At 43.9% G+C, this 24,375-nt stretch overlaps 1 protein-coding gene across 1 annotated transcript in view; it reads left to right on the forward strand.

The window, feature by feature from the left end:
• Nucleotides 1-1,867: 1,867 nt before the first annotated feature.
• The window catches only part of ST6GALNAC5 (ST6 N-acetylgalactosaminide alpha-2,6-sialyltransferase 5), a 194,394-nt gene continuing 171,886 nt past the window's right edge, over nucleotides 1,868-24,375 (forward strand). The window contains exons 1-2 of the mRNA XM_030206251.1: nucleotides 1,868-2,032; nucleotides 2,815-3,018. Of these exons, the coding sequence (XP_030062111.1) occupies nucleotides 2,018-2,032; nucleotides 2,815-3,018 (219 nt within the window). The 5' untranslated portion in view covers nucleotides 1,868-2,017. The remainder of the gene's footprint in view (nucleotides 2,033-2,814; nucleotides 3,019-24,375) is intronic.

Genomic DNA, 24,375 nt, shown 5'->3' on the forward strand with positions numbered 1-24,375 from the left:
AGGTGTCACACTCACCCGAGAGCCACATCAGAACCAGGGAAAGGCTGTCACAGGATAGAACACATTCTACTGAAATAGAGGTGGGTACGGCATTTGAGGCTGGCATAGAGGCTGGAAAAAAAGTTTGTAAAGTGGGGTTTTTTTGGTGGGAGGAGGTTCGTGACCATTGGGGGAGTCTGGGGAGGTCATCCACGATTCCCTCCAGTAGTCATCTGGTCAGTTGGGGCACTTTTTGGGACCTGTTCGTGAAAAAAAAGGGTCCCAAAAAAGTGACCCAAAATCGCGGTAAAAATGCCTTTTTTTTCGATTATCAGCTAAAGACGTCCATCTCTCCTCGGCCGATAACCACGCCCCAGTTCCGCCTTCACCACGCCTCCAACACGCCCCCATCAACTTTACCCGTTTCCGCAACGGATTGCAGTTGGAAACACCCAAAATCGGCTTTCGATTATACCGATTTGGGCGCCCACGGGAGAAAGACGCCCATTTCCCGATTTGGGTTGCAATATAGGCGTTTTTCTCTTTCGATTATAAGCTGGATGGTATCCTGTTGAATAAACTCCTCTAGTCTTTTTTTTGCCTTCTGCCAAGACAGTTAAGAGAAGAAAGAGAAAAACAGAAACCAGAGACTAGGACCAAAACAATATGAAAAATAAAATTACCAGACAACAAAGGTAGGCCAAGCACAACTAATATTCTTTAAGTTGCCACCATACAATCAATAAATAGAAAATAGCCTTATTTTTTCTAATATGCACAAGCCTCATGAAACCTGTCCTATTTTTAGGGCTGATTTTTTGTTGGTTTGTTTTTGATGGACTGCCTTGAGTATTGCTTACTTTGTTGCACTGTTTGTATTTCTACATGCATTATTGTGTGTGTTTTGTTGTACTCTGCTCTGGATAAGGGTGAATTATAAATTCTAATAAATGAAAAATAAAACGAAATATTTCAGTTTTTGGAATGTGCATCTGCCAGAACTAGTATTTTTTAGACATGGCTGGGGCCCACCAGAAAAAGGCCTCACTCATTGGCCCTCAATCTCCAGCATCGGGTGCTAAATCTCCAGCTCTTGGCCACCCTTGGCATCCCTGATTGTGGATAGAAACCTGACTGAATGGGGAACTCCGAGTCCCAGCACAGGTTTGGGAAGCCTCCTGGTGTAGGGTTTCGAGCAGGAGTGTAGCTACGGGGGCCAGGGCCCCCACAAATTTCATCCGGGCCCCTGGTTTGGCCGGTGGGAGTCCCCAACTCCTGCCAGCTGGAGCCTTCTTCAGCGCCGGTCTCCAGCGCAGCTGCGTTCGCTGCCCTGCTCTTTTTTTCTTCTTGCTACTCCTGGGCACGCTCCTTTAGGAGTGAACGTGGCTGCACCGGAGACCGGCGCTGAAGAAAGCTTCGGCTGGCACAGGTTGGGGACCCCTGCCAGCAAAGGTATTTGTTTTTGCGGGAGGAGCGACGAGGCGGTGAGGGGAAGTGGCAAGAAGGCAAGGTGAGGTGTGGCGGTGGGGGGTGGCAGGGCAGCACTCAAAATGTGCCCCAACCTCGGGCTCTGGCCTCTTTCCACCGTGAAGTCTGGCTACGCCCCTGGTTTGCAGTTGACTCTGTCTAAAACCAGCTCAATGCAATATTACCTAGAATACAGAAAATATATTTTGTTTACAGATAGGAAAAGGAAAGCTAGGAAAGAACTGCGAAATATGGGAAGAGAGTGTCAGAGCTTACCTAGTTGCAGAGACACAATCCTTTTTCTGAGGTACTGTTGTAGGGCACTAGGACCCTGCAGCCAGCTGCAGGAACGGGGGCTCAGATCCGAGAGACTAAAAGGGTCCAGTTTTAATTCCATCTCTAAATCTCTGCAACAGCAGCGCTTTCTGCACAGCCAGTGCCCCCTTCTCTCCCTCTGCTCAGCCTTCGCTTTCTAACCTGCCACCGGCTTTTGCAGAATGGAAGCAGTAAATAAAAAAGAGGAATCAGATGCCCGAGCTTGAGAATTATTCTGTGCATAGTGGTGCCCAAAATGAAGACCCTGATGGTAAGTCAATTGCTGCAACTAATTACCCTTGTACAAACCTACAGGGTCTGGGAGGGGGGGGGGGGGGGGAGGCTGCTCTACTGATTATGAGAACACATGGTTTTCATGGGGAGGGGGGAGCATTTTCCATAAAAGACATGGCAAAAAAAAAAAAATAAACCTTAGAAAACTTTCCGAATCCAACTGTTTTAAAAAGAAAAGAAAATTGTAGTTACCAAGCCATGCATACATCAAAACACGGGAATTGCAGGACCCCCGAAGTCACCCGTCAAATTGGTTTTGGCTTTTTTTATTCTTCTTTTCATATTATAGTGAGATATGCTTTCAGAACTAGGTTACAGACTGTGAGAAAATGCAAGATAAAAAATAAACATGGAAAAGGGGCTGGCGGGGGGGGGGGGGGGGGGGAAGCCTGGACATTTTCTTAGCTTTAATTGAGCTGAAACTTACAAAAACTAGGAAATCCCAGTTCCCACATTTTCTGACCAGAATAAACGAACTACTCGAGTTCCCCAAAAGAGTCGTTTAAACTCAAAACCGGTTCAAGCCACCAATTAACAATGTCACCGAGTTTAATATCCACAATGAAGATCTTCACTGGGGAGGGAAATTTGCCTAGAAAAATCTCCCTGTGCCATTGTGATGATTATCCATCTTAGCAAGGTTTGAAAAAGGAAATCAGGAGAGAGAAGCTAAAGTAGCCGTCAGGTCCTTTTCGTTTGCTTGGATTACAGGAAGTGTCACAATGGTGATTTTCTTCGTTCTTTCTGTCCCTGCTGTAGCATCAGGGGGTGGCTGTGATTTTAGCGCTCACCACCATGTGTACCAGCTTGTTGATCATGTACAGCAGCAACAGCAGCAGCGGCGACCAGAAGGACCAGCCCCGTCGGCAGACTGACGAGGGGAAAGAAATCCCCAGGATCAGGCAGCAGCAATCACCGGCCAGCCCCGGTTTAGATGGCTACACCAGCGTCACTGATCACAAGGTAAATAAAGCGTGTGTGGCAAAGCTTGACAGGGAGCCCAGGGCACGGCCGGGGCTGCTGTGGCTACTGCTGACAGCTTGTGGGGAAGCCCGGCTGCTGTGGATTCATGCCAATGCCACTTTCTTTGATCAGCTGCTGCTGCTGTTTGGATACATTCAGTGCACCAGAGGATGGGAGTCGTTTGCATCGATGTGTCACCCTTAGCTCTTCACCTCCAAGAAGGGGCAAGTGGGGGGGGGGGGGGGCATTTTGGGAGGCAGTCAGCAGTTTTCAACCAGATTCAGCAGGCTAGGAGCAATAGGTTCAAACAATAGGAGGGGAAGACAAAAAGGGTCAGTGTGGGGTCATCCAGCCTGATGCTGGGAATGATGAACCTCAAAGAGCAGTTTGACACAAAGAAAGGGGTGATCTGAAAGAAAGCAAGGTATGTGATGGTCCCTCTGATGTGATGGATTGCTGTCAGCAGGAAATAGCATTTGGCACAGTGAAAAAAACGTACATTGTGGTGTAATTTTTCATATATTTATATATTTGTTTAAAGGTTGACATAAGTATAAATGAATACATACACTCAGTGGCGTTTCGTAGGGGGGCTGACACCCGGGGCGGATCGCCGATGCGCGCCGCCCTCCTGGAACAGCGCGACGCCCCCCCCCCCCCCGGTGAAAGAACCCCTGATCCCCCAGCAAAAGAACCCCCCTCCTGGGTGCACGCCGCTGGTGGGGGGTGCCGCACGCCTGCCGGCTCTTTGTTTTCATGCTCCCTGTGCCCCGGAACAGGAAGTAACCTGTTCTGGGGCAAAGGGGAGCATGAAAACGAAGAGCTGACAGGCACGCGGCACCCCCCCCCCCAGCAGTGTGCACCCGGGGCGGACCGCCCCACCGCCCCTCCCCCTTGGTACGCCCCTGCATACACTGCTTGCATATCATAAACATCTATAATGCTTGGCTCCAGCTATAATTATGTTTTAAATGAAGAAGGGCATGACTGGGATCATGGCATGGCAGCGGAATTAGGGTGGGCCACTGGGACCATGGCCTGACCAATATTTTACCCTACAGTGTCATTAATTGCAAAGCTGGGAATGGGGGCTGGAAACTAGTTTGTTTGACCCCTCCCCCAGAAAGGTGTTCCGTTTCCCCTGATTGAGAAGAATAAGGTGAGACTTCCGCCAGTCTGTTCTTTTACAAGCCTTTCTGTATTTCATTGTACCGGGGCCGGTGCTAGGTTTAGGAACATAAGCCCAGATGCATCAAACTTACCGTGCTGGGAGCGATCATTTTGAGCCAGTCTAAACCGGCTTAGCGATCACGGTATCTAGCGATGAATGCGCAAAAGCCTACAGCGACCTATTTACCGCACTCGCAAATGCGCAACAAAAACACTATGCAAATGTATTGTAATTATGTGGTTCCCATTTAAATGAAGGCAATGCATAATGCACAGCCGTTTATGGGTAATGCACAGAAAGGTCTGTACACCTTAAACCTGATATATTTAACGGGTGCTCAGGGGCTGTCGATAGCTCCAGGAGCTGTCATCTGCCGTCAACATAAGCACGTCCATAAAGTGCGTGCATAAGCGCTGTCATTGATGCGTATGTGCACATCCATGTTGGAGAAGTCATGGCTGCACATGGTCCCTGCGGGAGAAAGCCCAACTTCTCCAACATGGATGTGCTCTGGCTTTCGCAGCTGATTGTTATCAATAAGAAGGTCCTCTTCCCCCCAACAGAGAAAATGTGAAAGCACCACAAAAAAACAGGATACAAGGAAGGTGGCACAGCACACGGTAACCGTCTGCAGAGTGATTAAAAAATTGCACACGGATTGGGGCCTATAAGGCTCTGCTTGTGAGTGACGTCTATCTCACACACTCAGGACGCACATCTATGATGCTATCTTTTTAGACGTGTACAACAGCTACTACACCTTCCGCGTGCTTAGCGAATGACTATTGTGCGCATGTGTTTGCTGCACTGCTACTGTGGATTTCAACAGGTTAGCGAGACCTTCGTGCATCGACCTTTGTATTACCGCACAGTTCATTTGCATGCAGGGGTTTTTTTTGAGCATCTATTGTTTTTTTCCTAATCGATATCTTGTAATGTGGACCTTTCGGTTCTTCAACGTTTCTTTCATGCATCTGGCTCACAGTTTATTATAACATTTTCTTTACTGGCCTTTGAGCTAATACACATTATATGAAAAATCCTTGGGGTCGATATTCAAAGAGATTTAACCAGCTAGAAACAGCTCCTGGCTGGTTTAATCACTTGTTTTTACAGTACTGCAAGATGTGTGTAGTGTTGTAAAGTACTGATAAGAAGCACCAAAGAAGGAGATCCAAGACAGACAACCAAAATTGTACAAGAATTTTGTGGCTCTTTTACTAAACCATTTTAATGGGTAGATGATCAAATTCCCCATGCTGTTCTGAACAGCGCTCTAAACTTAGCACCGGAACAGCACGGGAAAATAAAGTCCCAATGATCAAAACTAATAGCATGCAAATTTTTATGCACTATTAGTTTTGATCATTGGGGGACTTCCAAGGGAAGATTGTGTCTAGGCATGCGCCCAAGGCACAGCCCTCCCGCAGAAGTTGTTTGACAGGTCCGGACTGTCAAAAAAAGAAAAAAGCCTGGACCTGTCAAACAGAGTAATTCAAGGGGCTGGAGGTCTGGCGGGCCTCCATTCCCCAACCGGACACAAGGGTCTGCGGACCTCCAGACTCCAGACCCCCTCATGCAAAACAGTTTTCCTGGTGGCCCAGTGGGCATCACCCCAATCTGCCATGGCTTCTCCCATATATGGTATTGAAGCCCAACCCAGTGCATCCTGGGCAGGCAAGGTACCACCATTTTGAAGGCGGCTCTAACAGGAGGAGGGAGTTCTACTCCCTCCTCCTGCTTCAAAAGGTACGGGGGCTTGGGGGCACTAGGCCACCAGGATGTGTGGAGTGGTGCCTACTGGGCCACCATGGAAACTTTTGCCCCGGGGGGGGGGGGGGGGGTTCTGGGGGCTGGAGATCCACCAGACCTCCAGCCCCTTTTCTGGAAGAGGGGCTGTGAGTATGCAACTGTATGCTGGACAGGCTCTCCATTCCTCCCCAGTGCGCCGCAAACCCTAACACCAGCTCGAAGCTGGTGTAGGGTTTGCCATGGAGAGCAGCGCCAATGTTTGGCATGCTGCTTGCTGAGCATTGGGGAGGAATACCTAATGCCCTGTTTAGCATGCATTTGCATGCTGCTTGCGCTCAGAGCCAGCAAACTCGTTATTACATGTGCACACCAACTCTGTTCATAGGGTGAACGCAAATTAGGGCACTAGTACGCCACTAATGGCCTCTTGTGTCCGCATTTTCCTTTGATCATTAGCCCATAAGTGCTAATGTGCTTAATGCAGGAAAAGAATAAACAACTTACTGCAAAACACATTAAAGTGTTTTGTGGTAATTTTCCTATCAGCATGTATTAATTGTGCATTATTTATTTTTGTTATGTTTAGGGGGAAGGGGAACGTGTTAATGGGTGTGGAATTGTTATCTAGCCAGCACACTCACATTAGCGTGTGCTAATTGCATAACACAGGCGATAAGTGCTCCCATATTAATATTTTTGCAGGTCTAGCACGCTAATGGATATATTTATGTGGGATTTGCAAAAATAAAAAGGGAAAAAAGCCCTGTTGTAGGGGCTGTGTTAAAATGGGCTTAGCGCTTGGGAGAATCTCATATTAAAACACACTAAGATTCTATATATGGCGACTAAAAAAATTTGGCGCCAAAAGAAGCCGTGCTTAGAGCTATTCTAGACCTATCACCTAAAGTTAGGCCCAGTGTATAGAATACACGTAGCACCCATTCCCGCAACTAATTTTAGTTGTAGCCATTTATTCCAACTAAAATCTGGCGTAAAAGCACACGACTAATTTCAGCGCGGATCTGCAATATTCTATAACACTGCACGGAATGTTTAGGAATGCCCAGGACCTGCCTATGCCCCTCCCATGGCCAAGTGCCCTTTTGAGATCCGTGCGGTCTGCTTCATTTGCATTGCTTGATAGAATACTCTTAGCAACTTATGCGTGTAAATCCTAATTAGTCCCAATTAGTGCCGATAATTGCTTGTTAACATCAAATTATTGGCACCGATTGGCTTGGCTTGCTAACCAATTAAGTCCCACATGCAAATCGCCGTTTATAGAATCTGGGGGGAAGCCCATGTCTTATCGTGTTGTACTAAAAGGGCCGCTTTATTGTCTTATAAAAAGAAAGTTGGTACTGCTCTATCTGGTATGGATCCTCACCTCTCTTTTATGTGCAGTGGTGATAGCACTTAGGTACAGTGAAGGTAGTTTTATAAGAGGGCACATAGCAAAGGCACTGTTTACGTTGCCTATTTTAAGCCTATACCATGAAGAAAAATGGCAGAAAACCATGCTTAAATATATGGTGGAATGACATACATGAGCTCCGCCGCCGATGAAAGTGCCTATATCTAGATGTATGTATTTCGTTTACTTATTTTTAATATTTCTAACCTGCAAGTTTCCCACAGTTTATAATAGCAATAATAAAAATAGTACATTAGAATAGCCACACTGGGTCAGACCAGTGACATAGGAAGGGGGGGGGGCGGTGGGGCAGTCCGCCCCGGGTGCACGCCGCTGGGGGGGTGCCGGCTCCGCTGGTTCACTGCTCTCTCTGCCCTGGAACAGGTTACTTCCTGTTCTGGGGCAGAGAGACCAGGGAACCAGCGGAGCCGACGCAACTCCCAGCAACGTGCAGTCGGGGCGGATTGGCCCTCCCGCCCGGCCCTCGCCGCTCTCCGCTGTAAGTATGCGCTCTGGGGGGGATGTGCGCGCTCCAGAGAGGGTGCCGTGCTGCACCCAGGGGGGGTGCGCAGCGGGGACCCACCCCGGGTGTCAGCTGCCCTTGCTACGGCACTGGGTCAGACCAATGGTCCAGGTAGCCCAGTGTCCTGCTTCCAACAGTGGACAATCTAGATTACAAATACCTGGCAGAAACCCAAATGGTAGCAACATTGCATGCTATCAATCCTGGGGCAAGTAGTGGCTTCTCCTATATCCATCTTAATAACAGACTATGGACTTTTCCTCCAGGAACTTGTCCAAACCATTGCAAACCCAGATACGCTAATCGTTGTTACCACATCCTCTGGTAATGAGTTCCAGATCTTAACTATTCTTTGAGTGAAAAAATATTTCCTCCCATTTGTTTTAAAGTATTCCAAATCAATGTAATTGAGCGTCACCTGGTCTTTGTACTTTTTGAATGAGTGAAAAATTGATTCACCTCCATCCGCTCCATACCATTCAGGGTTTTGTAGATCTCAATCATAACCCCCCTCATCCATCTCTTTTCCAAGTTAAAGAGCCCTAACCTCTTTAGCCTTTCCTCATATGGGAGCTGTTCCATCCCCTTTATCATTTTGGTCGCTCTTCTTTGAACCTTTTCTAATTCTGATATATCTTTTGTGAGATATGGCAACCAGAATTGAGCGCAACCATGGAGCGATACAGAAGCATAATAATATTTTTGGTCTTATTTTGCAGCCCTCTCCTAATAATTCCTAGCATCCTGTTTGCTTTTTTGGCCACTGCCACCACACACTGGGCAGAAGATTTTAGCGTATTGTCTACAATGACACCTAGGTCTTTTTCTTGAGTGCTGACTCCTAAAGTGGATCCTAGCATGAGATAACTATGATTTGGATTATTCTTCCCACATTTTTGTCTACATTACATTTCATCTGCCATTTGGATGCCCAATCTCCCAGTTTCCTTAGGTCTTCCTGCAATTTTTCACAATCCGCATGCATTTTGACAACTTTGAATTGTTTCATGTTATCTGCAAATTTAATCACCTCAGCTGTCATTCAAATTTCCAGATCATTTATAAATATGTTAAATAGCACCGGTCCCAGTACAGATCCCTGTTCATCCTCCTTCATTGAGAAAAATGGCCATTTAACCCTACACTCTATTTTCTGGCCAATAATCCACAGAAGAACATTACTTCCTATCCCATGACTTCCTAATTTTCTCAGGAGTCTAGTTTTCAGGCTATTTGCAATTAATGTACTTGTGATATATTTGCATATCTAGAAGAACCAGTATAAATTGCACCCCTAATAGAACCAATCATCCAGTGTGAGGTACAACAGTTTTGGAAAACTGCCATTAACATCCTGTTACTTGTATAGGTAAGAATCATAGATACCAGATGTGTGGATGCTTTGGGTCTTTGAATAGCCCTCAATATGAGATCTGCCTTCCTTATTACTTCATCTGCCTTTCTTCTCTCAGCTGCAACAGGATCAGGAGATGTAAGAGCGGGAGGTAGATCTGATATTGAGAGCGGCCAGGCACCCAGAGCATCTATAAAACTAATTTGGAACTGGAATAATTATAGTTTTCTATGTAAAAACTAGTAAAAAAAAGGCACGTTTCTGAAAGAAATGAAACGGGCGCTAGGAAAATGATGATCTAATTGCAATTATGTTGTTAAGGGAACCATTACCAAAAATCAGGGTATATAATGAGTGTGTGTGTGAGACAGTGTGTGGGCACTCCCTTCCACATCAATTCCCCCTTTTCCCATCAGTTGCAGGGACGGCCAAATTTCAAGGGGGTGTCGGAGGTACAGCGACGGGGCAGGTGAAGATGCCCAAAATTTGGAAGTTTCTGTGATGGGGCAGTAGAGATCGTCCAAATTTTGGACGTTTCTGCAATGGGCAGTTAAGGACGTCCAAAATTGGATGTTTCTATGAGAAAGACGTCTTTCTCATAGAAACATCCAATTTTGGACGTCCTTAACTGCCCATTGCAGAAACGTCCAAGCAATTCTCCTCTCCCCCCTGCCCCCCTCCAGCCACTCAGCGATTCTCCTCTGTCTCCTGTCCCCCCTCCAGCCACCCAGCGATTCTCCTCTCTCCCCCTCCAGCCACTCAGCGATTCTCCTCTCTCCCCTGCCCCCCCTCCAGCCACCCAGCTATTCTCCTCTCTCCCCTGCCCCTCCTCCAGCCACCCAGTGATTCTCCTTTTTCCCTTGCCCCCCCCCAGCCACCCGATGCTTCTCTCCCCTGCCCCCCTCCAGCCACCCAGTGATTCTCCTCTCTCCTCTGATTACCTCTGTCGAAGCGGCCTCGTCATTGAAAGCCATGCCCGTCTCTGGCCTTCCCTTCAAGTTTGTTCCCTCAGAGTCCTGCCCTCGCGGAAAGAGGAAATGATGTCAGAAGGTGGGACTCTGAGGGAACGAACTTGAAGGGAAGGCTAGAAATGGGCAGGACTTTCAATGACACGGCCGCTTCGACGGAGGTAATCAGGGGAGAGAGGAGAAACGCTGGGTGGCTGGAGGGGGGGCAGGGGAGAGAGGAGAATCGCTGGGCGGCGCAGGCACACGAAGGCAGCGGTGGGAGGTAGACGTCAGGCAAGCAGGCTTCTACTGCGGGAGAGTGATGTCAGGAGATGGTTATGAACGCAGTGAGACACATTGGAACGTTGCAGGAGCAAATTATTATATCAGATGGTATTATGACTGATCAACTAGTTGAGGCTTATAGAGCAGTCTTGTCCAAGTTTAGTCCTCGAGGGCCACAAAGAGGCCAGATTTTCAGGCTATCCATTATAAATATGCATGTGAGAGATTTGCATTCAGTGGAAATAGTATGCATGCAAATCTTTCTCATTCATATTTGTTGGTGATATTCTGGAAATCTGGCCTCAGTGAGTGCTGAACTTGGTCATCCCAAATATGAACGTGCTCATTCAGGATACTGCTGTATTAACTTACATGGCAGTGCAGACTTAAAGGAAATTTGTAATATACTGTTGTGGTTGAAGCTTTTGTTTTGGATAGTGAGTTCTAGAACAAGAGAAATGTTTTTCTGTTGTGTCAAGGTAACTGCTGGCTAACTGGATGGAATTGATAAAAGACAGTGGTGCCAGTTATGTATTCTTTGACACCGATCAACAAATTTATCATATATACATTTGAGTTGTTTTCCAAAGAAAGCAAATCAGATTCTCCTGCCATACTGAGCAGATAAGGAGAGCTGTCACTTAAACGTATAACTAGATGTGAGGAATTTTATACCTGAAAATTCAGATCTAGTCAAACAATTATTGCAGCACCCTTATAAGATTCACAAAGAGACTGCACACGTGAATGCTGGCAAAACTCAAAACTACTTATTAACCATTGTGACAAAACAGTGGGTTTAAGCCTGTAACTTGTATTATTTCCTGAAGTGTATTTCCCTAGTTTGGCCAGCAGCTAGTGCATGTTTATGTTTTGAAGCTGCTGCAGAACCAAGGCTGTTTTTCTTTATTTAAGCCTTTTGGAAAGGCAGTCTGCAGTATATTTTCAAAGATTGTTGTTCTGGGCTCTGATTGGCCCAGGAGCTCATTTTCATTTGGATTTTACTGGCTTTTCCCCCAGTCTTAGCCAGGGAGAAGAGAAAGACAGATCTCTTTGCTGAGGCCCTGTGATCAGTGATAATCTGTGAGCAGCATATTTCCTGATCTTCCCAGATATTTTTATAAAGTAAACAAATGTTTAGTTAGTGTTATAATTGATCCATATTTTAGTTACCTAGTATTGTTTTGCTGATTGCACTTTTTCTGTTTCACTGTTCAAGTTCTGACAATAAACAATATTTAGTTTGTTGACTCTGCCTGTCTGAACTGATAAAGAATCCTGGTGGTTTGTGTGTTCTGTGAGTGCTTTCTGGGAACTGTGGGACCACTGGGAGTGTGGCTCCAGTAACTTAGAAATCACTAGGGATAATTTGAGAGCGGGAGACCCAGTCATTGGGAGGAGGGTGCTAGTGTAGAGCATAAGCAGCAGGTGCAGGTGGACCTGAGCAGTGCTGGGGATAGACCCTCTAAGTGGCTGTGAAGTAGCCCCTCTAAGTGGCTGCGGGGTAGTCCCAGGCGGGTGACTAGGTATTTTCTTATAACCATGTTTTGCTACCTTACATAAATTTAATTTTTTATATCAATTCACAAAATAAATCAAAAATAATCTTGATATAGAAAAGATAGGTAATATTGAAACTTCATATTGCATAAAAAAGTTTTTATAATAAACAATTTATATTATTAGCTATACTCTAGTCCACTATTAGAGGGAGAGAACAAGGTACAATTCCATGAAATATTTATATACTACTTAAAGTTAACATAGGAAGAGAAACACAGAGCAAATTATTATATTACGGATTAGCAGAAGATATTGTTATAGGCTGCAAAACTGGGGTTACAACAGTCTTCGAGTCCAGAAAAGATGTTAAATGTATAGGATCATAAAAAACATATTTCACTGAGTTTAATTTTAGTACACATTTACAAGGAAAATTCAACCAAAATAAACCGCCGAGTTGTACCACCCGTGGGCAGAGTTGAAGGAAAAGTTGGCGCCTCTTTTGGGTTGCTCTAGCAATATCTGGAAAAATTCTAATTTTACGGTTCATGAAAAGTTCTTCTCTATGATGAAAAAATTGTCTCAATATCCAGTCTCTATCCGGTTGTAACACAAAAGTAGAGGCGTGTGGTAGCCGTGTTAGTCCACTCTTAAGGTTATCAATAGAAATCAAACAAAATAAAACATGGAAAAGAAAATAAGATGATACCTTTTTTATTGGACATAACTTAATACATTTCTTGATTAGCTTTCGAAGGTTGCCCTTCTTCGTCAGATCGGAAATAAGCAAATGTGCTAGCTGACAGTGTATATAAGTGAGAACATTCAAGCATTGCTATGACAGTCTGACAGGGTGGGAGGATGGGGGTGGGTAGGAAGTATGCATGGGGACATCAAAGCATATCATTGGTATTCTAACAGGGTGGGTGTGGATAGGTGAGGGGAGGGTGATCAACAGAGACATACAGCTTTATGGTTTATAATGGGCTAGGAACCCCAGGTCCTTGTTAAGTCCTTTCTGTTGGGTGTTAAAATATTCAATCATTCTGACTTCAAAGGTCTTACGTTCTTGTATGGTTCCCACGCCTGTTGGTCAACATTTTACAGGACCAGGACACTGTACCAGTGATTTCACAGTGAGAATCCTCAAAGGTAACTTTAAAACCATACAAGCCTCCTTAGCCTCCCTAGCCTCCTTAGTCTTTCTTCAAATTTTCTTTAATCAGGTTTACTTGAGTTTGTTGGAGCAAATGAATATTAGTAACATTGGACTCAATTTTTTTTCCATGGTTAAAGTTTTTGTTTCCAACAAGGAAATTTTTCCCAAGGGAATTTGAGTATGTTGAATTACAGATATTAATTTTTGGGAAAACAAAGTTTCCAAACTTAGAAGGACTTCCCATATAGTGTCCAAAGTAATAGTTGAAGGTTTTATAGGTAAGAAAGATTTACTCAGTGTAGTTCCAATCTCTATTTCCTCCGAAGGCTGCATCTCCTTAGCAGCTTCAGAGTCAGCAGAAATGCCGACTCCCTCCTATGCCTCACTTATCTGAATAGATGTATCTGGTGGTTTGTTGCAGCGATCTGACCCCGCTACAGGAAACACTCCCTGAGAGTCAGAGTAGGGGGTTTCCTGAATATGTCGCTGCTCCACCACCGGCATGAGCGGAGGTGTCCAATTGTCGGGGCTGAGAGAAGTTTCAGCCTCAAACTGGAGGAGTGGGTCACCTCCCACCACTCCCTCCAGTAGCGAGGAATCAAGCCCCAAAAGAAGTCCGGGTGCAGTGAAGCGATCCATGGGTCCCACCACGCGAGTCACAGGCGTAGTGGGGCAAATACGCTGCTTACCCCTCCTTTTAGGCATAGGTAAGTAGGAAAATTTTCCCTTGGAAGTCAAAGGTGAGGAACGGAGCTGCTTGACTGCGTTCTCTTCACGCCGCCATCTTGTTCTCTCTCACCTTACCTTACATTAATTTAACCTTCACTGTTGATTGGTAACCAAAGAAATTGAAAAGTCTGCTTGGCATGGTTAAATGCTAAATAATTTTATAACATATGTATTGCATTTGAGACAGAGTAGCTATGTTTCTCATTGACATAATAGTGAATGATGTCAGAAATGAGGGTATGAGTGTGGAAAAAGTCTTTGTTGGGCACAACAGAGGTGTTCTTGGGGCTGGTCACATTTCAGTGTTAAGAGTTGCAGAAACAGCATTGAAAAACCACAGTGACTTAGTTGTTAAAGGAGTAAAGGTGATAAACTTTATAATTTTGTTATATTGAACATCTTCCTTGATGCAGTTTTCTTTGTTTGTTGGGGGGGGGGGGGGGTGTAGCCTGCATGGCAGTTACAACACTATGGACAAAAGGGGAAAGTGAGATAATACAACCCTCCTTTCTGGACAGACTGGATGGACCATATTGGTCTTTATCTGTCATCATTAACTGTGTTACTATGGGGCCTTTTTACTAAGTTCTGTTAAATAGCTAACACAGGGTTTTCAGTAGCGAAGGCCCACACTATTATCCACTGCACTAAAAAAGGAGCCTCTGCATAAAAAAATCCTATGTTAGTTACCTAATGAGGGAGTGGTAGGATTTGGGCGGGACATGGGCAGGTGGAGGTGTGACTGGCTGTTTCAGCTAGCATCAAGAGGAGGCAATAAGTGCAACTGTGTTACCAACAGTCCGGTAGCACTGTCACAGGTTGTGCAGCGGCGCTACCCCAACCCCCCCCCTCCCCCATTGAGCATTTGTGATATCTCCCCACACAAGGATGACCCCTGGTGGGCCTTCATGATACCCCTCACAAAGGCCAACCTACAATAGGCCTTCCCAACACCTCAATCCAAAATTTCCCTTAAAGAAGCCCCACCCTACCTAAAACCCTGCCCTCTCTAGCAGCCTACCCCCACCCTCTCAAACCCCCAGTACCTATCTGGAGGTGCCTCACTGGTCCCGGGTGGCAGCGTTCCCTCTCTGCTGACACCTGGGTTGGTGCCAGGAATCAAAATGGTGTCCATTAACTCCTAGCAGTGGTCTCACAATACTACTACTCTATATATGGAAGGATGACCCAAAGTGGTAGTACCTCAAGACTACCACTAGGGGTCATCAGTGTCATTTTGATTTCTGGCACTGACCTGGGATAGCTGCCACCCAGAACCATTGATGCACCAATGCTGAACCCCTGGGTACGTCAGGGGTGGGAGGAAGATAGGCCTCTGGAGGGGGCAGGGTTTTAGATGGAGCCAGTATATCAAATACAATTTGAACCTTTAGGCTCCTTTAAATCTTTGAGACAGGGAAACTGGTTCAAGACAGTATAAGAAATTGACTTCTAAAAGGAGAAATTATGCGTTTTTCCCTCTCTCTGGGTTTTTTTTTTCTGTTTTTGATCTGAAAATTAAATTTAGCCCTTTGACTTATCAAACAAGAAGGTGAACCAACAGAGAGGCCAAGTATTAAGTGTCAAGGAAGATGTTAAATACAATAAGAATTTCAAAAAGGTTTAAGGTTTAAGATATCAAACATCTCTATAGGCATTTTTAAAGGTTTCATTTTGCTTTCAACATAATTTTTAAAGCAATATCTTAGCAAAGGCTTCTTCAATATATGGTGCCATTTAGTTGAATCAGATAAGTATTTCAAGCTAGCAAACATTTTCTTTTCATGTGTAGGGCAGCATGTCATGACTTTAAGGGCATGAGATTCTCAAATGAATTTCAGTTCTTAAAACTGATCGGTAAAACACAAGTGTGGAAAAGCTCCATAACAAGTGAAAATAACCACTTTTCACCCTTACTCTTAGGGATTTTATGGCAAGAGAACTATTCTCGCATGTCTCAGCATTATATCCTGGGGGCTGTAATCTTTCTTTCATGAAATATCCAGTGTACCTGAATACTACTGAAAAAGGTGTGAGCAAAATCAAAGTAAATTAATACATTTCCTGGTGTTCTGTCACCCAGCATAATGTCTACATGCTTGATTATTCAGTCATGATACTGCTTCCATGCCCCACAGCATGGATCTCTTGAATTCTCCCACTACCCATCCTCTGCCAGGGCTGCTCCTGTAAATCCCAACACACCTCCTTCCAGCAATTTCCTTTGGTTCAGTAACTTCCTGCAGCAGGACTGTACTGAGCCAGAATCACAACCCTGCCGCTCTCACCCCACCCACTGCACTACAGCCAAGCAGAGGAGCCAGTGGATGGGGAGCAATTAGAGCACCCTCACCTCCATTGTGCCCTGTTCGACTGCATAACATGCACAGCCCTCAGTATGGCTCTGTCCTCCAGTCTCTTATTACATGTCCAAGGTACCATGATTCCACATTTGCTTCTATATATGACAGTACACTTCCTCTGTCTTGCCCTGGTTCACACTGCTAGATCACCAGAAACAACCAGACACATCCTATAAAAGCAAACCTTTATTTTCTCATATAGTCTGCTTCTCCACACACAATATTATTTATTTATTTATTTGGATTTGGATCTTGTTGCAATATTTCCATTCCCTGCAAAATCAGGGATTTTCATTTTCATCGGCAGGCATCTCATATGCAGTTTGGCTTAGGCTCTCTGCAGCAACCAATACACGCCTTTTTGGTTACTATATCCTGTCCAGGCACTACATCCAGCCTGCCAAGGTAGTAACCCTCAGCTTTGAGCTGCCAAGTTTTCCAGTGCCAGGAGGAAGATTTTTAGCCAGTCCTGGATTTCTAACAACCCTATTGGTATTCATTTAGGGGGCATACTACACTGATTTCAAAGGGCAGAATCAGGGTGTACAAAGACCATAATGCATTAGGTTGTAAGTTCAAAGCTATGACTGGCCAAAAAGTCTCCTTCCCGGCACTGGGTAACTCAGCAGCTCTGTTTCTGAGCCCTGTCTAGTGAGGTCACTGCCTCCCCTGGCAGTTTCCCGATTCTCTGATGCCTGCCTCTCACAGTCATTTCAGGAGGTTTTTCTACATAACATAACCTTTCCAAAATCTAATTTAATTTAAACAGACATTTGTGTCCTGCCAGAGGGTTTAAGGTGGGTAAAAGAAAATAAAATATCATAGTGCTTCAAATTACTAAATATAACCAATACAGGTAAACCCCCCATTTCAGAAAGGATGTAGAAGTCAGAATTGAGATGTCCTGGCTCAGGATGTCTCATGTTTCACCAGTATTTCAGACGAGAATCTTCTGACGTAGAGCCAGTTCCCTAAAATGCAGGAGAAATGGTTATTTATGTGCTGAGTATGTGCGGCATAGACATCCATTTTAGAAAATGTTGAACATTTTAATGGGTTGAAAACCAATACATAAAATGTGGAAGTGTCTACACATACGTGGTTATGTTACTACTACTACTACTACTATTTAGCATTTCTATAGCGCTACAAGGCATACGCAGCGCTGCACAAACATAGAAGAAAGACAGTCCCTGCTCAAAGAGCTTACAATCTAATAGACAAAAAATAAAAAATAAGCAAATCAATTAATGTGAACGGGAAGGAAGAGAGGAGGGTAGGTGGAGGCGAGTGGTTACGAGTCAAAGGCAATGTTAAAGAGGTGGGCTTTCAGTCTAGATTTAAAGGTGGCCAAGGATGGGGCAAGACGTAGGGGCTCAGGAAGTTTATTCCAGGCGTAGGGTGCAGCGAGACAGAAGGCGCGAAGTCTGGAGTTGGCAGTAGTGGAGAAGGGAACAGATAAGAAGGATTTATCCATGGAGCGGAGTGCACGGGAAGGGGTGTAGGGAAGGACAAGTGTGGAGAGATACTGGGGAGCAGCAGAGTGAATACATTTATAGGTTAGTAGAAGAAGTTTGAACAGGATGCGAAAACGGATAGGGAGCCAGTGAAGGGTCTTGAGGAGAGGGGTAGTATGAGTAAAGCGACCCTGGCGGAAGATGAGACGGGCAGCAGAGTTTTGAACCGACTGGAGAGGGGAGAGGTGACTAAGTGGGAGGCCAGCAAGAAGCAGATTGCAGTAGTCTAAACGAGAGGTGACAAGGGTATGGATGAGGGTTTTGGTAGAGTGCTCGGAAAGAAAGGGGCGGATTTTACGGATGTTGTAAAGAAAGAAACGACAGGTCTTGGCGGTCTGCTGGATATGAGCAGAGAAGGAGAGAGAAGAGTCAAAGATGACCCCAAGGTTTCGAGCTGAGGAGACAGGGAGAATGAGAGAGCCATCAACAGAAATAGAAAACGGGGGGAGCGGGGAGGTGGGTTTGGGGGGGAAAATGAGTGGTTCTCAACTCAGTCCTCGGGGGCCTGCCCAGCCAGCTGGATTTTTCAGGATATCCGCAATTATGCATGAGATAGATTTGCATGCTGAGAAGGCATTGCATGCAGATGTATCTCATGCATATTCTTTGTGCTTATCCTGAAAACCTGACTGGTTTGGTATGCCCTGAGGAGAAGCAGTGGGTGGAGGTTACAAGAGACAAGTCAAGGAACCAACACTTATTGGTTAGGGAGCCTAGAGGGCTGGATTAGGAGCAGCTGATGCCCACCTTACCTCTGTCTAAACAAGGTGTGCTACAGATGTATTACTAGCTCACCACAGGTGAATGACATTGGAAAAGTGACAGTAATAAATCAGATCATGGTCCTCCTTCCTCTGCGAGCCTTCTGTTTAGAAAAGAAGTGTGCCAGAGTGGGTGGAAAAGCTGGACAAGGACATGCTACAAGTTTATTCCCATGTTGCTGGCTACAGGTATTGAACTTGTAACCAGTGTTCCCCCACCCCTTACTCCTTACTCCTGATATGGACCTGAATGGGACACTGAAGTGTCTGTGCAAAGTGTTGGTGTGTAATGTCCCTGTCTAAGCAGTGAGTGCTCTGGTTAAAAGAGTTGTTATGTATTGTTATCTCTTTGATATGTTCAGTAAAGTCATGGTTTTGTTTAATGGTGCAGTGGCAATCATTTAGTTAAAAGAGTTCATGGGAGAGGGTAGGGGTGATTCACTACCTGGCATATTGTGAATGTTGCAATTATATTACGGTGAAGAGGAGATGCTGGTTTTAGGGGCTCGGTTGTAAAGGCCCCTTTTATTCTGGCCCCTTTCTTGTTCTTGCCATTTTCAGGTGGAGACTCCTGTTGTAACATATATGTTTATAAACATTCTGCATGAAACAGCAGCGTGGAATCTTTACGGATAGAAATTCCATGTGTGAAGGGAAGGAGTATACTGGTAGGGCTGCACTACCATCCTCCAGGACTGAATGAAGAAATGTTTACAGAAATTAGGAAAGTTGGCAAACTGGACAACAGTATAATAATGGGTGATTTCAATTATTGCAGTCTTGACTGGATAAATGTTACATCAGGGAGCACTAGGAAGGTAAAATTTCTAGACATAATAAATGACTGCTTCTTGAAGCAACCAGTCCAGGAACCGACAAGAGGGGGAGCTGTTTTAGATCTAGTCTCGCTGCACCCTACGCCTGGAATAAACTTCCTGAGCCCCTACGTCTTGCCCCATCCTTGGCCACCTTTAAATCTAGACTGAAAGCCCACCTCTTTAACATTGCTTTTGACTCGTAACCACTTGTAACCACTCGCCTCCACCTACCCTCCTCTCTTCCTTCCCGTTCACATTAATTGATTTGATTTGCTTACTTTATTTATTTTTTTGTCTATTAGATTGTAAGCTCTTTAAGCAGGGACTGTCTTTCTTCTATGTTTGTGCAGCGCTGCGTACGCCTTGTAGCGCTATAGAAATGCTAAATAGTAGTAGTAGTAGTAGTCCTTAGTGGAATGCAGGGCATGGTATGAGAGGTAATGGTGTTGGGTCTGCTGGGAAACAGTGATCATAACACGATCAAATTTGAGTTGATATCTGGAGTGAAGTCACTAAGGAAATCTACTGTAGCAACATTTAATTTTTGAAAGGGCGACTATGATAAAATGAGGAAAATGATTAAAAAGAAGCTAGAAAAGGTTCAAAGAAGAGCGACCAAAATGATAAATGGGCTGGAACTCCTTTCATATGAGGAAAGGCTAAAGAGGTTAGGGCTCTTGTGCTTGGAAAAGAGACAGCTGAGGGGGAATATGATTGAGGTCTACAAAATCCTGAGTGGTGTAGAACAGGTAAAAGTGAATTGATTTTTCACTCTTTCAAAAAGCACAAAGATCAGGGGACACTCAGTGAAATTAATTGGAAATAGGAGTATAACCAGCAGAAGAAAGGAGGTGTTGATACCCCTGTACAAATTGTTGGTGAAGTCCCACTTGGAGTATAGTGTTCAGTTATGGAGGCCATATCTTGTTAAGGATGTAAAAAAATTAGAAGCAGTTCAGAGAAAAGCAATTAAAATGGTATGGGGTTTGTGTCACAAGACATTTGAGGATATACTTGAGGACCTGAACATGTACACCCTGGAGGAAAGGAGAGACAGGGGTGATATGTTAAAAAACATTCAAATATTTGCAAGGTATTAATTTACAAAAAAATCTTTTTCAGAGACAGGAAGGTGGTAGAACTAAAGGACATGAATTAGGTTGAAGGGTGGGGCCGACTCAGGAATAATATCAGGAACTACTTTTCACGGAAAAGCTGGTAAATACCTGAAATGCCCTCCTGTGGGAGGTGGTGGAAATGAAAACGGGAATGGAATTTTAAAAATGCATGGGATAAACACAAAGGAATCCTGTGTAGAAGACATGGAACTAAACAAGGTTAGCAGTGATTGGATGGCAACATCAGTAATTGGGAAACAAAGCCAGTGCTGGGCAGACTTCTGTGGTCTGTGTCCTGAGCATGACTCTTATGGTTTGTGCCCTGATTGTAGCTGGACAGATTCAGGTTCAGTAACTGGAGAACAAGGCCAGTGCATGGCAGACTTCTACAGTCGGTGCCCCAAATATGACAAAGACAAATCAAGCTCAGGTATATGTATGTAGTATCTCATCTTACTTTATACTGTGAGTTTATCTTGTTGGGCAGACTGGATGGGCCTTACAGGTATTTATCTGCTGTCATCTACTATGTTACTTTTAAAACAAATAGGAGGAATTATTTTTTCACTGAAAGAATAGTTAAGTTCTGGAACTCGTTGCTGTAGGATGTGGTAACAGTGGTTGGCGTATCTGGGTTTAAAAAAGGTTTGAACAAATTCCTGGAGGAAAAGTCCATAGTCTGCTTTTGAGATAGACATGGGGGAAGCCACCACTTGCCATTGGATTGGTAGCATGAACATTGCTACTATTTGGGTTTCTGTCAGATACTTGTGACCTGGATTGACCACTGTTGGAAGCAGGATACTGGGCTAGATGGATTATTAGTCTGACCCAGAATGGCTATTCTTATGTTCTTATGTAACACAGAATACAGGCTTAATAACATTTTACCACGTGCGTTCTACAGAATCGCTGAAACCACCCCTCAACTAGCCACTCAATTTTCAAATACCTGTGTAAATAAAAATGTTTTTAATAACACTTTAAATTATTTAAAATAAGCTTCATCTCAAATTACTTTGGGCAGATCCTTATACAACTAGAGCGATAACCAAAGAAAATCCCTTTTATGGTTCCATTCCCCTAAAGATCTAGTACAGTGGTTCCTAAACCTGAACCTGGAGGCATCCCAGCCAGTCAGGTTTTCAGAATATCCACAATGAATATTCATGAGATAAATTTGCATGCAGTGGAGGCAGTGCAGGCAAATCTCTCTCAAGAATATTCATTGTGGATATCCTGAAAACTTGACTGACTGTGCAAGTCTCATCAAACACCCCATTCTATGGTCTTGTAAAGACCTTAAAACCCTACTTGTAGACAAGATGTTGCTGTTCATAATATGCAGCATGTGCCAGTTTTAGTACCTTAAATGTAATTCTTTGTATTATTGGTAACCAATGATAGCTTTTATACAATGGTGTTATATGATTATACTTTTTAAGATTGCCTAATAGTCTAATAGCTGTAGTTTGTAGTGTTGCAAGTCTCTTTAAAATAGCTTGAGACATTCTTACAGTAGACTATATTTCCACAGTCAAGTCATGAGATTAGTAGTATATACAGCATAGGTTCTCAGGATAGCTATAACTAAAAGCTTGACCAGGGTGATTCCCAGTGGAATCAGTATCAGTCCTATTAATTCTGCTTGCTGCTACTTTCTTCTCTCTCACCTTGCTCTCTCAGTGACCTATAAGGTCATTCATTACCCTGAAGAGATCCGGCACAACCTCCTGGATACTCGGAAGTACTGTAGCTGAATGTGAAAATATAGATTTCATTTACTGCTCTAAGGAATGGAAGCACTGATATCTCCATCTTGTATTTTTTTATGTGGTAGATGGCATTATTTTTGATTATTTGATGGTTCCGGATTTCAACAATTCATTTTCAAAAGAGGAGAGTGTATATCACATCTAATTCAAAAGTGTAGCAACTGAACTAGTTAATCAGATGTTTACAGCTCTGCACAGTACTCCTAAACCTAACCATTTTAATAGAATTTTTAAGCACAGCAGAGAAGGTTTGAGATTCGAGTGTTTTGTCTGTCATAAAAGGAGATATTACTCAAACACTGCATGCTAAGAAGCAGTAAGGTACCACAAAGCACTTCAGCATTCCTGATTTGCATTTCATAAGACACAGTCAGAAGAGTATGGAACAGTAACATGATGAAAGCTATGGCTTAAATCTTTTGAAAGTTTTCCTGTGCGTGTGAAGTACTGAGCTGGCTTCTTTGAAACTAGCAGTCTCTGTGGTACTTGACTAGCCCCGAGAGAAAGGTGGCACCATCTGATGCAGAATAAGGACAGTTGCCCTGCTAAATTAGACAGTCCGAGTCAGTTTCTGGCAGTCTTCCAATGCAGGTTAAAAGCCCACCTTTTGGAGGATGTTTTTATCTTTTAACCCCTATTCACCTGTTCATTACCCATGTTGTTTTCATCATTCCCAGAAGGAGGAGGGAAGTTATCAACATGAGCTCCCATTAAGATGTGTTACTGAATTGAATTGAAATTGTACTTATAGTCCACAAAACTCCACTTAAATGGTCCAATGTGGATCTCAAAAGAATTAGCCAGGCAGAAATACTGGGAAGATACAATTTAAAAATTAAGTCGAGTCAATATTATTTTTAAGATATTCATTAAACAAATACATTTTTAATTTCTTCCTAAATTTCTCATCATTTACGTCCAGAGTAAAAGGCTGTGTATTCATTTATTGCAAACTTGCATAACTGGCTGAAAATAAAGACTTTTGTAAATATTTCCAGCATGAAGATTTGTGGTCCGATTGATATAAAACCATTTTAATTAACCCCCAATTAGTAGTAACTACAGGGGGTCTTTTACTAAAGGTTAGCACAAGTTATTTGTGTCAGGGCCCATTTTATTCCTATGTGCCCTGCTGCAGATAACATACTACTACTACTATTTAACATTTCTAGAGCGCTACAAAGTGTACGCAGCGCTGTACAAACACAGAAGAAAGACAGTCCCTGCTCAAACATGCACTAGTCTTTAGTAAATGACCCCCTAGGCCTCATTGTATAAAGTGGGACCTGTGCTAAAATAACACATCTTAATGGTAGCCCAGATTGATAACTACATCCCTATATCTAGCTCTCTAATTTCTTATTTGTACTTTTTGTCTGTCTCAAATAGATTTAAATTTCTGTTGAGCGGGGACTGTTATCTGTTCTGTACAGCACTATTTATGTCTAGTAATGCTATAGAATGTTAAATAGTAGTAGTAGAATGTGTTATCAACAGGCCTGTCACATTTAGAAAATAAAATTTGAAAGCTCTTTTCAAGTACGAGTTTGAATGTTTTAATTGAGTAAATTGCCATTTCCTCTGCAAGCTCCATTCATTCTGAGCTGATTTTCATGTTTACTGTAATGCTTTGGGATTTTTGGCTTTAATTAGTCACCCTTCCAAATCCATTCAAGCAGATTTGTGTGAGTCCGGACACAAGGGACTATAAGTAAAATGGTTTATGATTTATGGTTTATTCAGTCTTTTCAAACTGCTCTTAGGGCCTCTTTTATCAAGCCGCGCTAGTGGCTTCTGATGCAGAAACACCGACAGCCCGTTCACTTTGAATGGGGCTCCGACAGCATTGCCACTTGGTAACCACTAGCAACAGCTTGATAAAAGAGGCCTATAGAGGGAGATTCTATATATTGTGCCTAACAAATCAGTGCCAACTAAGTGTATTCTATAATCGGTGCTTAGATTTAGGCGTCGATTATAGAATATGCTGAGTTGATATTTCAGGGCCTAAATCTATGTGCATCCATTTACACCAATGAACATGCGGCGTAAATCCCAGCACGTAGTTTTAGGCGTACTGGGCCATATTCTAGAACTAGGCGCATAAATGTCAGAATGCCCATGAAACGTCCATTGCCCTGCCCATAACCACACCCCTTTTTGCCTGC

The sequence above is a fragment of the Microcaecilia unicolor genome, chromosome 6 (genome assembly GCF_901765095.1).
Source record: "Microcaecilia unicolor chromosome 6, aMicUni1.1, whole genome shotgun sequence".
NCBI lineage: Eukaryota > Metazoa > Chordata > Amphibia > Gymnophiona > Siphonopidae > Microcaecilia > Microcaecilia unicolor.